The 15,585-nt window shown below is 39.3% G+C and overlaps 1 protein-coding gene across 12 annotated transcripts in view; it reads right to left on the reverse strand.

Moving 5' to 3' along the window:
* The window catches only part of Dlg1 (discs large 1), a 336,847-nt gene that overhangs the window by 173,898 nt on the left and 147,364 nt on the right, over positions 1 to 15,585 (reverse strand). For 11 of the 12 annotated variants that reach the window (XM_071699803.1, XM_071699792.1, XM_071699794.1 and 8 more), the window contains one exon: positions 13,280 to 13,447. In XM_071699803.1, coding sequence (XP_071555904.1) covers positions 13,280 to 13,447 — 168 coding nt within the window. Of the gene's footprint in view, positions 1 to 13,279; positions 13,448 to 13,776; positions 13,999 to 15,585 lie in introns of those variants that run through there. The other variant, XM_071699802.1, reaches the window with a different exon arrangement.

Here is a 15,585-nt window from a genome sequence, read left to right on the forward strand (position 1 = left end):
TCCGTCGACATCGCTTCGCTCAGCCCACGCTTCAGTTAACTAGATATTTCTTCTTCTACGTGGCGTAACTCCCATTTGTATATCCTTTCAATATGCCATAAACAATCGCGAATTAAATACACGATATTCGATTGACGTCGCTAAAAGCCCATTATAATTCCATGGATTATATGTTCAAATCGATCTGAAGATCTACTGAAAGGGATCGAAATTAGATAAATAAATATTTTCCACAATACAAAAAATACCAGAAGAAATTCTAAAAAATGTATCCTATTTGCGCCTTTTTTACTTTGATACGCGAGAAATAAATTAAGAAAATAAAGCAGTTTTTTTGTGATATGAATACTAAACTCGTGTTGATCAGTCTATAGACTGACGGCTATTTTATATTTCTTGCCACATATATCGCTTGTGTAACTGTAAACGCGCGTATATTGATTTGCGACTTGATTGCAAACGAGGTTCCTCCGTACGTATGAGAAACTAATCGATGTTTCTCTAAACGTGAATGAATCGCGCCTGTCTGCGGCAGACGGAGGACTAATCGACGCGGTTGTTGCAACGTAACTTCCGACGTCTGTAGTAACACATGGATGTTGAAATAGTTCAGGTGAATTCCACAAATTGAAAAATATCCGTACGCGTCTGTTTTAAGTAATTGTCCTGGCTTTTTCGTGAAAGATAAACGTTTGATTCGCAGTATAATAATCGGCATTAATTTCCGATCATTAATCAAGCTTTTTTTTTTAAGTCTACTAACAACTTGTTCAATTATTGATGTCAGATTTATCTCTTTATTTGTTCTAAAGAGCGTAGAAAAATCGGTATTAAAATCAGTTAATAAAGATAAGATATAACGACAGTTGTATATATACGAATTGAGACGGTAAATCGTAATTGATTGTAAACTGATGTCTTAGCATATTAAACCGAAAGGCGAGTAGAAAAAGCACGAGTGAAAGAAGATCTTGCGAAAAAGCAAATCGCCCGCTTCCTGTTATTTTGCGACGCTAATTGGCGTTTGACGCTAATGCGCAGGTTAGCGTCAGTTCGTTATCGTTATAAAGAGGAATAACGGGAAGAGAGAAGCGAGTGAGAAGTTGGTTCGACAACTCTTACAGTTGGGTCACCGCGCTCAACCTTGCTTCGACGAGTTTGTTATCGGTCTTATTATCGCGACTCCGAATGCAATAATGTAACGTGCAATCGATATTGGCCGTCTCTATACACGCGTACATGAACATGGACTTGGGATATAGACGGAACATGAATATGGACTTGACTGTCTACATAACGATAATTGAATAGTATCATGATAAATTAAAGCTCACTCTCTCTACCTTTTTAAAATAACTTGACGACTCTAATTTATGAGTGTCTTTTCTCTCTCTTTTACCCTCTAATCGCCTGACAAAAGTTTATAATTTACAAGTGCTGGATAGTAGAAAGAATAATGGAGATTAATGCTCCCATATACAACGTTCCAGACCTTTTTCGCACGTATTATAAAAAAATATGCACTTCAGAGATATATTCGCACGATATTTGTCTAATGTAATGTGTACGATGAAAAACGGTCATAAAGAGAATTTAAGATGATTATGAAGTTTCCACGTATGCTTGTAATTATGGGGAGTGCAACAAGGACTGCAACGTAAAAACATATTTTCTGCGAGGTGACTTTAATTATCGCGCATTTTCTCGCGTACATTGAAGTCGTATAAAACACGGCCATCGGCGCGCAACACCCGCCTTCATGATAAATTAAGCTATGTGTTGTGCGACTCAAAGGAGAAATGATGAGATCGCCCAAGACTAAGTTAACGACACTGTTTTTGTTTGTTAAACTGCGTAAAATACGTTTTCAAAATTAATATCAGATATATTATAATTCTCTTTTGATCTTCTCTTTCAAGATAAATACTTGTCTACTCAGGTCTAAGTATTGACTATCTAATTCAATAGCTTCAAGATATAGATTGACCTATTGACCCTTAACACCATTCCTCTCCTTCCAAATTTGAAACAGAATTGGCTCGTTTCACAACTACAGATAATTCAAAATATGTACTAAATTTATATTAAAATATATCATAAAAAGTTTATACGACAGTAACTTGTCTTCTCTCCCTTTCTTTCTCAGGTTAGTTTATTAATCAGTAGTTCTCTGACAATTCAATAAGAGATTCGTATGTAATGATAGTAAGATAATGATGAACTTATTGTTAGAAGTTGAAAACGATTGTTCTTAGAAGTCACGTAATGAACAAATAATGGGCAATCTAAAGAGGTTAAAGATCGTCGATAAATGCCAAGATCGTCTATAGTTGTGCTATTATCCCGAGTAGTCGATAAACGGACACTCATATAGAAATCACAGATCTGTAGGTCGCTCTGAACTACTCTGAAGCCATGGAGGTCGGTCGATATCATCACGCACGAACCCGAACGCAACCCGATGGTCCAATTGAAAACTTACAATCGCGATTATGTCGCCGGTGTGTTTACAAAGTTGCAGACTTTACGACCTCGGCAATATTTTCCCGCTTAGTTTCGAACACGACGACAAAAGCCGGAACTCTCGCGTGCAAGTACGCGCGCAGGTGCCTTCCACTACTACTTTAAGAGCTCTCTAAGAAGAGGTATGAGGACGATCGTTTCCCACCACGGGATCGATAAACGATTTGAATTATTCAATCAGATGTTCTCGATGGATGCCACGAAGCCTTGCACACAGACATGATGCTAAATTTGCGCTGCTCCGTCGTCCGTATTTCCTTAAATAGTCCATATCGTTCGCTTTTTTAGTTTCATTTCAAACACGGAAAAGATATTGACGACAATAAAAGATACTCACGTCAAAATTGTTTTATAAATATTAAATTATAAATACGTAACGTATGCACATCCAAATTTTTGAGTAAAAATATTTTTTAAGTTTAATTTTACTATTAAATTATTTTTAATATCTTTTAAGTTCAAGTTTAACTTTAAATAATCTATATTCTATAATTAGCTAACTATAATGATCTATAATTTATGTCAAAATTCAATATAATATTCTATTTATTATTTTATATAATATATGCATATACCGTAAATTTTTAAAGCAGGCTTTATATTGTTAGAAACAGAATAGGAGAAGACACACATCGATGTCATTTCTGTCATCTCATCGTAATTATGCGTAATTAATATGACATATCTAATTTCTATCCGTTGGCCTCCGAGTGCCAGCTGTTCTCGAAGAGGAGTCACTGACTTAACTCAGGTTTCTTAGCGGTGAATGATTTATAGCGCTATTCTTCACTCAGGTTACAAAGATGCGTTTCTTGGTACGAGGCGTAAATGCGTAATCATCTCGCGCGATACACATCCGTCGCGCACGTGCATGCACGTGCGTATGCGTGGCATGTAGCGTACGATTTGCGAATTGCGAAACACCTGCACGAATATCGCAGGAAATCATGCCTTCCGCGAATGAGTGAGCGTGCCAATAGTAAATGCCACGTGTTCATTGTCCGATAAATTTTGATGGCGAAACACGATGGCGAGACACGTCGTTAATGTCGACGATATTAACATCGTTATCTCGCATTACCTCGAAATTTATTATCAGCTAATGCACGCACGCACTCACACACCGCCTGTTTATTTATGCGACCTCATTAGACAGTTTCATAACGCTACTTTGTATCGCGCGAACAGATACATTTGGCGAATTACGTTTTGTTTTAATTGAATTCTGTTGCAACCTAAATTTCGTTCGAATAAATAGATTACGCGAATAAATAGAAATTTATTCCATTGCTCTTGGTAAGGCGATGCCGTCCGTCGGGGAAACGCAACGTAAAACGAGATAAAGTGAAGCTGAAATAAATAAATGTTTCGCCTTAGAGTTGCATTAACCAAATTGAAATGCATAAAAGGAGAAGAGAGAGTGCACTTCACTCTACTTAAGATTGACTTGTGTTTCGAGAAAACTTTCCTAAAAGTGTTTTAAGCGATTAATTTCACCATATATACTAATACTTGTTAAAATTAGGCACAGATTCAACGTTCCATTCATGACGGGAACCTTAAGAAAGTAAAAATTAAGTAAAAATGCGTCTTTCAAATGCACCGCCGCGCCGTTGCGAACGCTGACCTATATCACTAGCCAGATCGGCACAACGTTTGTGAACCATTACGTAGTCTCGACACGTGCGTTTCCGTATTTCTCGCACACGGTGCACGCTGGATACGTTTTATGCTACGGCACTATCGGCGACTTGACGATGACAGATTGATTGGCTAAATATTATGACGGTAATCAAAACTAGATGGCGATACGTGCAATGATAAACAAGCGAGCGGAGGTCAACATTGCAGTGCACATTAGTTTGATAATGAGATCGTTATAGCAATGTGTGCAAGAATTGTTTTACAATGGCAAACTGGGAATAAAAAAATTTCAAACTTGAATTTTTACATAAAATCAACTTTTATTCTCAAGTAGAAAGTTCATTTTTCTGACGTCGAAATTTAATAGCCGCAAAAAAGCGTTCTGATAAATCCCATTTGCCAAAACAAATTTGTTGATGTAAAATGTAAATTGCAATATAATTATACATTCTTCTTCGATATTTCTTCATCTATAAGTCAAAATTTATTTTTAAGTGTTGTTAATAATAAGTAACAATAGATATAATTTAATCATAATTTAATTGCTCATTAATTTTGTTCTTTAATTTAAGATAAAAGAAGTTAATAAACTATCGAAGGGAGAGATCAAGTTTTATCTCGCAAAGCATCGTTAATCTAATCTCGTTACATAAATACGACACGAGAGAGAAAAATGAGTTGAGTGAGCAATATATCAACAAATGCACATTAGATTTTCTCAAAATAAATTCAACATTTCGTCACGGCCCGCGGATCAAAAAGAAGGACGCGGGGAGGTGCAGGGTAATTACCGAGCAAGGAAAGAGTCTCTTCGTAGTTGAATCTCGCTCTGTCCGGTCGTCGCGACGCGAGAGAACGGACGAATACGCAACATTGTGCACTTGCAAGCACGGCTACACACGTGCACATTAGGCGATACACTCTTTAAATACCTCGTAACGTACGGCCGGGCTCTCGCGCAAGAGCATCTTACGTACGCGCCTCCGCATGACCGGATGCTGCATGTATCGTACATATGGAGGCAATGGCGCTTCTTCTCGCCTCCCCACCGCGAGATACGCGAGCTTTAATCTGGGTGAGCCTGCCGGGTCGTAGTCGCGAGCACTGACCTACGTCACTGAGAGCACTTGGAACACTAGCGGGCACGCCGCCGGTTGCGCTGTGTAAGTGCGTCTCTACATGTGTGGGTGGTCCTCATTCTCTCTCTTCTCTCTCTCCCTTTTACGACCGTATCGTAGAGTATATACCTATCTGACTCCGTGTATCTGTGTTCCGTATTACATGTACGAAGACTACGTACGTATGTTCGTGTCGGTGCGACCGACTGCTCGGCGACTGGCGGGGCGAACCATACCGCCACCTCGCGAAAACTGCATCCACCCCCGAGAGCCCGCATCCAACCCCGAGACAATCCCGTCGGAATCCTTTCGGAGATTCCGCCGACCTCTCGGCAGGCACTTCGACGTTGACGAGTGCATTGTTATCGTAGCGAGAGCCGCCGAGGCCGACGTTCCATCGCGCTGACGATGATTACTTTGTGCCGGCGCATCTTCATGAATATTACTCTCGAGAGTTATCGCGAAGAAGTCTGTCTAATAGCCTGTCTTAAAGCATTATTATAGAGATTTTTATCCTGTATAACTGAAGAATTTTTTTGCGAAGCTATTAATTGCCGGTTTTAGGAAATTTAATTTGTGCGACAGAGGTGCATTTTAAAATTCACCGAAATGACAATGATTACATAATATGACGATTATGAGAGATACAAATTTTAACCAAAATACGATTGTTCGTGTCTTAACTAATTACTTCTATCTCGGATCTCCCTTTATTTTTCGCGTAGTCTGAATTGTGGAAACTTTCGTCACGTGGTGAATAGTTGCCGGATGAAATTCGATTACCCCGGTCGACTTTGCTAGTTCGCAATGAGATTTCGCGCGGCATATGTCGTCCGTAAGACAACAGGTCGGGATTTCATTGTTTCCAATAATCGAATTACGAGCGGTTTTCGATAAATGGCCGCGTTCAGCAGACACAACTGTTGAGTTCGTCTTATCAACACTTTGCGTTGATTGGTCTGCTGAACGCGCCCAATGTCTGGAAATGTTTACGCTGAAAAACACGGGGTCGTGGGCAATTCGGAGGGAGATGCACTCGTTTCGAATCGATGCTGGTAGAATCGTCTGCTGGTGTTTTCAAGAGCACTTTCGATATAAGATAAAACAAAGAGAGAAGGAGAGAGAGAGAAGGAGAGAAAAAAGGGAGATAAATAAAAATGAGGGGAGAAATGGGAGAGAAAGAGGGAAATCATTGCGGAAGCTTTTAATTAAAAGCACTCACAACGCGAGTGGAGTGCGTACAATGCGGCCATTGTATTGTACGCCATTTGACAATCGGTTGCCAGAATACGCCGTTTTATGCGATATTTTCCGTATATAAAGAGAAATCATTCTCAATGGAAACATGGATCGCTCGCGGATCATTATTACCAAATGGAGATTTTTCCATGCTGATGCAACGCTCAACGAGATGTAACGTCCATTGTACATGTTTACTCTTTCATTTAGTTCTGCGAAGCGTGAGAGTATCGCATTCTCATCGAACATTTATGGGAGATGAAAAGAAAAAAGGCGTATTCACGAGGCATTGACAAAAATACAATTGCCAATTGTATTCTTCTGACATGAAACAAGGCCAATTTTCCTTGTACTCAAAACGTCCATGTTTTCGCGTAAAAACGATTGAATTTCGACAAGAAGAGTATCACATGACATTGTTTAACACATTCACAAGCGTATTTTAGCTGATCTTCCATTCACACCAGATTGAATGATTTATATTAAGAAGGAACAATAAAATACTTAATTTATAGTGTTGAATTTATAGTATTGAGTTGCAAAAAAATATGATATACAATATTTATCTGATAGTCGTTCTATGATAGTCACTAATGATTGACAAAACGTAAACAGAAAAACTCAGTGTCGGTCACCGGTGACCATCATGGCAATGAATGTGTTAATGTATAATATTTCATAAATCTAATGTTATATACAAATAAGTTAACTATCTTCATATAGTTTAATACTAATATACATTTTTTTATTAAATTTTATTTTTTAATATGCATTTTAGTATTTTATTTAAGTGCATAAAATTCAAAGTGTATTAAAAATACCTTTTGTCTTTTATAATAATCCATCTGTTCTAATTTACCTCTTATTTTATACGAAGATATAAATAGCAATCTTATTTTTAGAAACGTTTAACATTTCAAATATTCAAAACTTCTATGGAAAGATTTTCTAGGTATTCAAAGTTAGGTATTCAAAGCTTCCAAGAATTCTAGACATTAAGGACTTTCAAGAATTTCCAGTTTCAAATAATATAATATTTGAAACAGAGTCTTTGTAGTAAAGCGTAGTAAGTTCCCACTTTCGTGTCGTGATATCGAGCAGCAATTGCCTTCGTTTTCCGTTACGAGGCACGCGTGTTCACGACCGAACCGAACATTGAATACTTTCAAAAGAACGATTCGAGCTACAAGCACACGAGACAATTTTTTTAAAATGTTGATGATAAGATTACGATTAATAGTACCATTTCCGTGTTTAGTGAAGTAAGCGAAAGGCGCGGAGGCATCGCGGGCGGATAATCGAGGAAAAGTCGAGGTCTCGAAAAAAGGTGGTGCAGAATAGCGTTCAGACACAAGTCACGCCAGAATCACTCGTGAGCTGCGAAGTCGTGAGGCCCGCAGTTCCCGCTTTCGTGTCGCGGTATCGAGCAACAGAATTCCAGTCTTCGTTTCTCAGATACGTGGCACGCGTGTTCGCGAACCGAACCGAGTCACGAGTCTCACGAAGTCCCCTCGATTGATTTGCCTGTATCACGAGAACGCCTCGCTAAATATATTCAGAATGGAAAATCGCGTTCTTTTTGCCTGTGCTCCACAATGCGGTCCTGCAGTAACCTAATTTTTTTTCCTGCGAATATGCATACACATTGAATCCGTTGGAACTGACATGTTTCACATTCCGTGTTCAATTTCTGTTGCCCGCGTTTAGAATGTCCGACGTTGCTTGTAAACGCGATAGCTTTTAAATTGCTTCTGTGTGAAAACTTTGCAAAAGACTAGATGTAATGTAATTGATTCGGATGCATTATCTCGCATCAAATAGCGATTCTTTCTCCGGTATAGCTCAATTTGCGCAGCTACGTGATCACGAGGGACTAAACGTGATTAAACTGGAAGTTAAAATGTAACGTGGCACGTTAAGTTAATCGTAACACGTGTCGCGATCAAACGCACGCAGCGGTCGCGAATCGTGATTTAATTTTGTCGCGCGATCTATCTCGCTCGAATCACGATGCGCCGAACGATCACAGGCTGATTTGAAATTTGTAGTCAGCTTGTAATTTAACTTCGCTCGGAGTTCGGCGTGCGAATCTCTCCGATTTTCCGTGCACGCCGAGCGCGCAAAGAAATTTTAATTGCATCCATACTGATTAAACGATTTCGCTCATAGTATAGGATAAACTGGATAAATAATAAAATAATGTAAAATCCTCGGTCGCAAAGATTATGATAACATTTAATCGGGAGTATATGCAATTGATAAGGTTAAATGTCAAGGCGAGATCGCCAACAAAATTATAACCTTTGCATACACGCGCGAGAATTACGAGAAATGTACGCGGGAATTACGGGCGCGAGCGATAAAAAATACATGCGCGCGATTATTAAATAATTATTTAAACCTATCCGTGATATTTTGCCGGTACACGTCCGAGTGTTTGAAGTAAATGTCAAATGGAGCTCGACATGGTAGGCGCGTACATGCAAAGAGTTCGTTACACTCTAATTCCAGCGATTCCCTCGCTGAGTGACACGCATCGCGTGCACATTAATGATTAGCTTCGCGATTACACAACGCACGTAGTCACCTATAAAACTCGAGCATGCTGAATAATATTCTTTTTTACATGAAATGGTTGAAAAAGGGAAATCAAAACTGAATTTCCCATATTTTCGCGAAAGCAAGGATTTTCGTTTCTATATTTTATGATATTTTGATATCCATATAATTTAATGCAAATTATTAGCTTATTATTATTTCATATAATTGTGTCAATAGATATTATTGGAAGATTTTGATAATAATATAGGTACATCGAGTACAGAGTTAAACCGAGGATCAAGATAATTTTGTGATAAATTAATGGGTCATTTATATGGTCATTTATATGATGAATCTGTCATCAGATAACTGGCAAATTACGTTAATGCGAGCATTTCGATTTTTCCATAATATAAATTGACGTGAATAATTCAATCATTATTAATATTCTAGTAGTCTGAGAATAGAATTTTATTCTTCAATCGCGCGCAAATATTTGTTCAACAATTTTTATTCACAATTTTTGCAAAGCTCTTTGTAGCTGAAGCAAATACTTGTGACATTTCAAACTCCCGCAATTTTTTTAATGCGCTAAACCGTCGCTATACATTTACGGGTTTGTACTGAAATGGCTTTTTCCTGCCATTTTGTTCACGATTTTAAAAGATATCGAAAATTCGCTATCGCTTCACCGACTTTTAAAATCAGGTCTCGCGGCACGATGAAAGTAACTTTTATCGTTGAACGTTTCGCTGACCGAGAAGCGCCAGGAAAATGGGCAACACCAGAGGTAGTATCTAGGTCGTCCTAGGTCACGTGGAGGTCGATTATCCGACGGTATCACATATGGAGAAGACAAGAGAGGCGAACGAAGCATATTCCATCCGACCCTCATCTACCTTAATCTTTCGTGTTTAGTCCGTTTCCTTAAATCTGTGTCACTTTTTGCGAGATTTTAATGGAAGTCCGCAGTTTCGGTGAACTTCAAATCTTCACATTCATTTAGACTGTTACTTTCGCTAATAACATTTTCGTGCACAAAATAAGTCAGGTGACGGTTGAATATTTTTCGCTTAACGTATAATTATTTTCTCACGCAAGCATGAGAAGTTTAAAATTTTTAAACAAAAAATTATTCCTAAGTATTATTTTCTGAATATTTTTTTACATTACGTTTATACAAAATTTAAGAATATGTGGACAGGTTTAATGAAGTCCTCGTGCATTTAAGAAGACTTAGTGTCTCCTTTTTTCCACGTTTTTTTTTCAAGATCGGTCTAGAATACTCCGTCACCCGGCCTCGATTCGGCGACGTCGCAATTGGAAAGATTCGTGTAAAAAATGCGTCGATAAATCACGATCAGCTCGGGAAGAAGGAAAAGTGAAGCGAGCGTAGAGGAGACAACGGAGAGAAAAAAAAGAAAAAAAGGACGTCACGGGAAATTCATGCGTCATTGTTGTCGGGACGAAATTACATTATCGCGCTGTTCGCGTAGCGAACCCATCGTGTTAGACCGGATGATGGGGATGGTAATTTATTGCGCGACATAAATTATGTATAACGCTGAAACGACCCTCTTGGCGTGCGACGAGTTTGTAGTTACCTTTATATAACCGGTGCTTCTTGTCTTAAGTAGCTCAAACTTGGTCTTTAGCGAGCATTTGCAATCCTCGTGGATAGGATCGTTTCGCAGGAAATTATTATCGGACTACTTCCGAATTTCCGGCATAATACAAAAGACTTTCATCGCGCGATCGACTAAATAAATTAATAAAAAACACCAATGCGCTTAACGATTTTATTTTAACGAACTATCGCTGATGCTTAAATTTACGAAAAACATATGTATATATTGTTGCACAAACTCACTATTATTTGCGCGAGTAAAAAAAAAATAAATGCGTTCGGCAAATTATTTGAAAATATTAGCGTTTATCTGGAAACCCATGTAAAAATTGCGAAAAGAAAGGTATTCAAACTGTGCCTCAAACTGTTACCTCAAACTGTGAGGTAAGTAGATTTTCAACGCGAGATATCAATTCGACGCCAAGAATAAAAATAAAAAAGATCCCAAAAGACTACCTGTCGCATTCTCGATATCGTTATCACTTTTTCTTGCACACAAATCGCGTCATATGCCGCGCGAACATGCTGGAAAGGAGATTGTGCAGTGCAACCGTTCTCGCGGAATGCACGTCTCATTCTCTTTTAACGACTGCCGTTAGTGAGAGCGATAAGAGCCCTCCCTCCCCCTCGCAACTTCAATTCGCGCGTAACTCATGATCAACGATTAATCTCGCGAAAATGACCAACGTTCTCTGACGCAGGTGCACCCATTGAATTTTCGCGCGATGCTATCTCGCATTGTGCCGCGCGTCTGCATAATTTATATTTAACGATCCTCCCCTCCGACGTAATGGATTCAGATTCAATACATATCAATGGTCGTGTCCGATAAATTCCCGTTCGTGAAACGCCTCTGGAAAATTTTAAAATTGCCAGGAAAATCTCACTTTCAAAGTTTTCAAATATGATAATCTTCGAAAAGTCAGTTTTCAAAATTAAAATAGAATCTGTCATATTTTCGATCAATTCAATAGATCAAAATATAATATTAACAAATGCACGAAGTGTCCAATAACATTGTTAAAGAAATGTAAGTTTTATCGAAATCCGATTGCTTAGGCGATTTTCGGAAATGATAGGCGTTATCATACAGACTCATGTAATTTTCTGTAATTAAAACCATGTAATTAGTGGTTCGACGTGGTGGCGATGCGATAACGCACGGCGAATTAATTAACCTAATTCCCGAATTATTTATACGCGAGCGGGGCTGTTGTTATAATTGCGTGCGTTTGCGGGAAAATTCGACGTGTCCGGGTCGATTAGTCGAGCTATCCGGAACCCAGCACGTTCGCACCGGTTACGTACAATTAAATGCCGGAAGGGGCAACGACGATCCGGATGTGTACCTCACTCCGCGTCGATTATCGAGCGATCCGGATGCGCGACCGCGAAATATCCCGCCCTATATCGGTTGCGTTATCGACCGGCGCGGCGGCCGGCGATAGAAAAACATTGCACCCCGCGAAGTACGATCAATAATGCCTTTCGGTTTTTCACACCCAAGTGTCCCAAGGACGTCGGGTCCAAACGCGAGGAAACACCCTCTCTTCGGAGCTCTCCGTCGCACGAAGGACCTCTCGACGTCACCCCGCGGTCACGCGGTCTCCACGGGACCGAATAACGCGTACCGATGCACCGCACACTCGTGACACTCGCCGCAACTGTCGCGTCCGAATCGCCCACCCGCGAGCTCCGTCGCATGTCCAACTCTCGAGGCCGACAAGCTGCAAAGTCGCGGCAGAACTGTTTTGTCCACGTGTTGCGGATTGCGGACAGTCAACGGGGGCAGGGTAATGCAGACCTCGATCTTACCACGTGACAGACCGTAGCGAGACCGTGCGGCCTTCGAGGGAATCCCGGGATGACCTCGCGCTGTCTCTGCCCTCTGCCGGAGGGTGCAGCAGGCTACTCCGAGGGTGGTTGGGCAAATAACAATCCTCAATTACTCTAATCAAGATTTCAATGTCGAAACTACTATGACAGGGTCAGCTGGATTTTAATAAACGATTTAGAAATACAGAATCATTTAAAACCTCTTCATCAAATCTGTTTCGTTCTAATTACAATTTAATTCAAATTAAATTGTTTTCGCCGAAATTCATGATAATTTTGAATAATAATTTATTCTGATTATATCGATTCGCGAAAATGTTCAAGTTGCGTGCAAAAAGCATGCTACATCTAAGATTTCATGATTCGTTAACGTTTGTCAATACTTGTAGCACTCGGTAATGTGGAAGGTTTGTTCTCCAACCATTACCAACCGCAGGAGAGACTCGCGTTCATCGATCCTGTGTTAAGGGTGAGTATCTTCAGGGATGAAAACGTAGGTGGCGAACATTTCGAGCTCGCGCACGCATGCGCCACTCGTCAACCCTCGCGAGCAACTTTTCTTATCCATTACTTTACCTCATTTATGCCGAATTTAAATTTTAAAACAAAAAATAGACAAATTTAAACGTTTACATAAAAATCGAACTCTCCCTTCTCTTCTTACATTTTTAATATTTTATATAAAATAAACGTCTAAATGTCACGTTAAACAGAAGGGAGCATATTTTCTTTTATCATGACACACACTTACCTTGTTGAGCGTCTCATGACTGATGTGCGGGATACCGTCTGGATGAAGGATACGGTCGACCGAATTCAGCCTGGGAACGCCATCCAGTTGGGCCGCCTCTTTCAATTGGGGTGGCGACGGCGGCGGTGGTAATGGTTCCTCCACCCCTGTACCGTCAAACCTCGTTTTCTGCAACGGAGAAAGAAAACAATTTCATTATGTTATTATCCCGCACATCAAAAGGCCATAAAAACAACCGTCGCGCGTCGCCTTCTGGTATATATGTATAAATATCTTAACGATCAACTTGGAGATTGCTTTTTGGCAATCGTGAAATGTGTTCCAATACTTTCCTATTGAACACTATAAGGGATATGTATTTTTTCTCAATACTTCGAGATGATTTAACGTAATTTTCTCAACGTCGATCGGTTGCAAGATCTTTCCTGCTCCCAATGCGGAATCCCGTCGTTACGATCTAATGCTGTTTTACGCTTATTTGCGTTGTTAGAACTTACGTGATTCCAGCAGCATTCGCAAACACCCCTGCCGTTCTCAAAGTTGCGCGAAATCGCATTATTTGCGCCACGATTACTGGACGAACTCGGCGTTGAATTGGCGTGTCGCTTCGTCCTTCGACGTTTTCGTATTTTGACCGGCACAGCGAACATGTAATCACTGAATCGACGCCTTGAGTGACGTACGATCGACACCCAGTCTATCATCGTGCGAAAACAGTTCGGCCCCGCGTGATATTTCGAATATATATATATATATATATTTTTTTTTCGGTGTACGCTGTCCGTCAAAGTCCACTCGATTTGCTGTTGTGCAAATTTTAAATGAAATAGAAATGCTACATATAACGCCAGAGAAAGAAAAAGAAAAGCAAATTGAGACATGTAAATATCTGCTAAACAGTTACCCCCCCCATCTGCGCTTCGTTAATTTTACAAAAGTATTATGAAAACTATTACTCTATATTTAACGCAAACTTAAATATTTTATTTTGATATATTTTTGAATCTAATTATTTAAATATTTCCACACGCTGTGTTCATATATATTATATGTAATTATAAATTTGTTACAAACAGAAAATTAGCTTTTTACAACTTTAATAATTTTTTTCAATTCAATTGTTAGTATATTAAAAACAGTTCAACTGTTTCTCTCTTATTGTTAGTAACAAATTCTTGATTTAATTATTACTTCTATTTTATATTACACTTCAGAATCCTTACAAATTCACGAGACGAACATTTCAATTAGCGTTCAAACTTTTATACGTATTTCGGGCTTCAAGGTAAATTTTTGCGATTCGTTTAACCTGCTGCTTGCCGTTTTTGTTGGTTCGCGCTACTCGAACGAGTACTTTCAATTGGGTATCGCGGCCGTGCCCATCGTCGCTAGAGATCGATACCAATGGTGAAAAGAAAGTCAGGGATATATATGTCACGAATCAAATCCCCCTTTTTTCTCCGTTTCTTGTGTTCTGAAAGCGTGTCATAAGTATCGGGCTGTCTCTATATTCCTCCCTTATTCCACTACATGCGCTTTATTCCTTCGACATAGTCACGTCGATCATTATTGTCGAGAGCACTCTCTGAACGCGAATAAAGATGCTGACAAGGATGTTGCGATTGAGCGCGCATTTGTGTCGAGAATCAACGCGGCGGTAAAAATAATATTCAAAATGCTAATTGGCGAAATGAATTAATCATTGGCACGGCATTTAATAAATAATCCTCGAATAATTATAATACTACAATTCTGCGATAATTGTACGAAATAAAGCGTATTTTTTCAAGTGTAAGAAAAGAGAGAATACTAAACGATTTGTTGTTTGAAAAAGGAAATATTTCAACTTCAAATTTTTATTTTTATTTTACCTGTTATTTGGAACGTGTTAACTATTATTTTACATTTTAACTTTTGGTTGTAGTAAAATATTTCAAGCTTAATGTAACTATGTATTTCACACGTGTATGTTTTACATTTTACCGAAATCTTTACCCAAAATATTTTCATACTGACGGAAACTCGTGTAAGAATAGATAATGTTCGGGCGCACCACATGTTTGCTATGTTCGCGAGCATAATTTGCGGCACCGGCAAAGGAAAATTTCAGAGTGATTGAAGCGCTTACGGGCTTCCAAGAATACCAAACACCGCCGCATATTGTTTATGGAGGAACCGCGCGTGCGAGAGAGAAATAGTTTAGACTCGGTACTTCAGCAAGCAATCTCCATCAGCATTCTATTCCATGAAAACGCACCCCTTCGTAAATCCCTTGATTTCATATACAATATCACTATGCTTCAATT

Source organism: Temnothorax nylanderi, unplaced genomic scaffold, assembly GCF_030848795.1.
Source record: "Temnothorax nylanderi isolate EJ_2023f unplaced genomic scaffold, tnyl_v1.0 TNYL_tig0019_pilon, whole genome shotgun sequence".
NCBI classification, from domain to species: domain Eukaryota; kingdom Metazoa; phylum Arthropoda; class Insecta; order Hymenoptera; family Formicidae; genus Temnothorax; species Temnothorax nylanderi.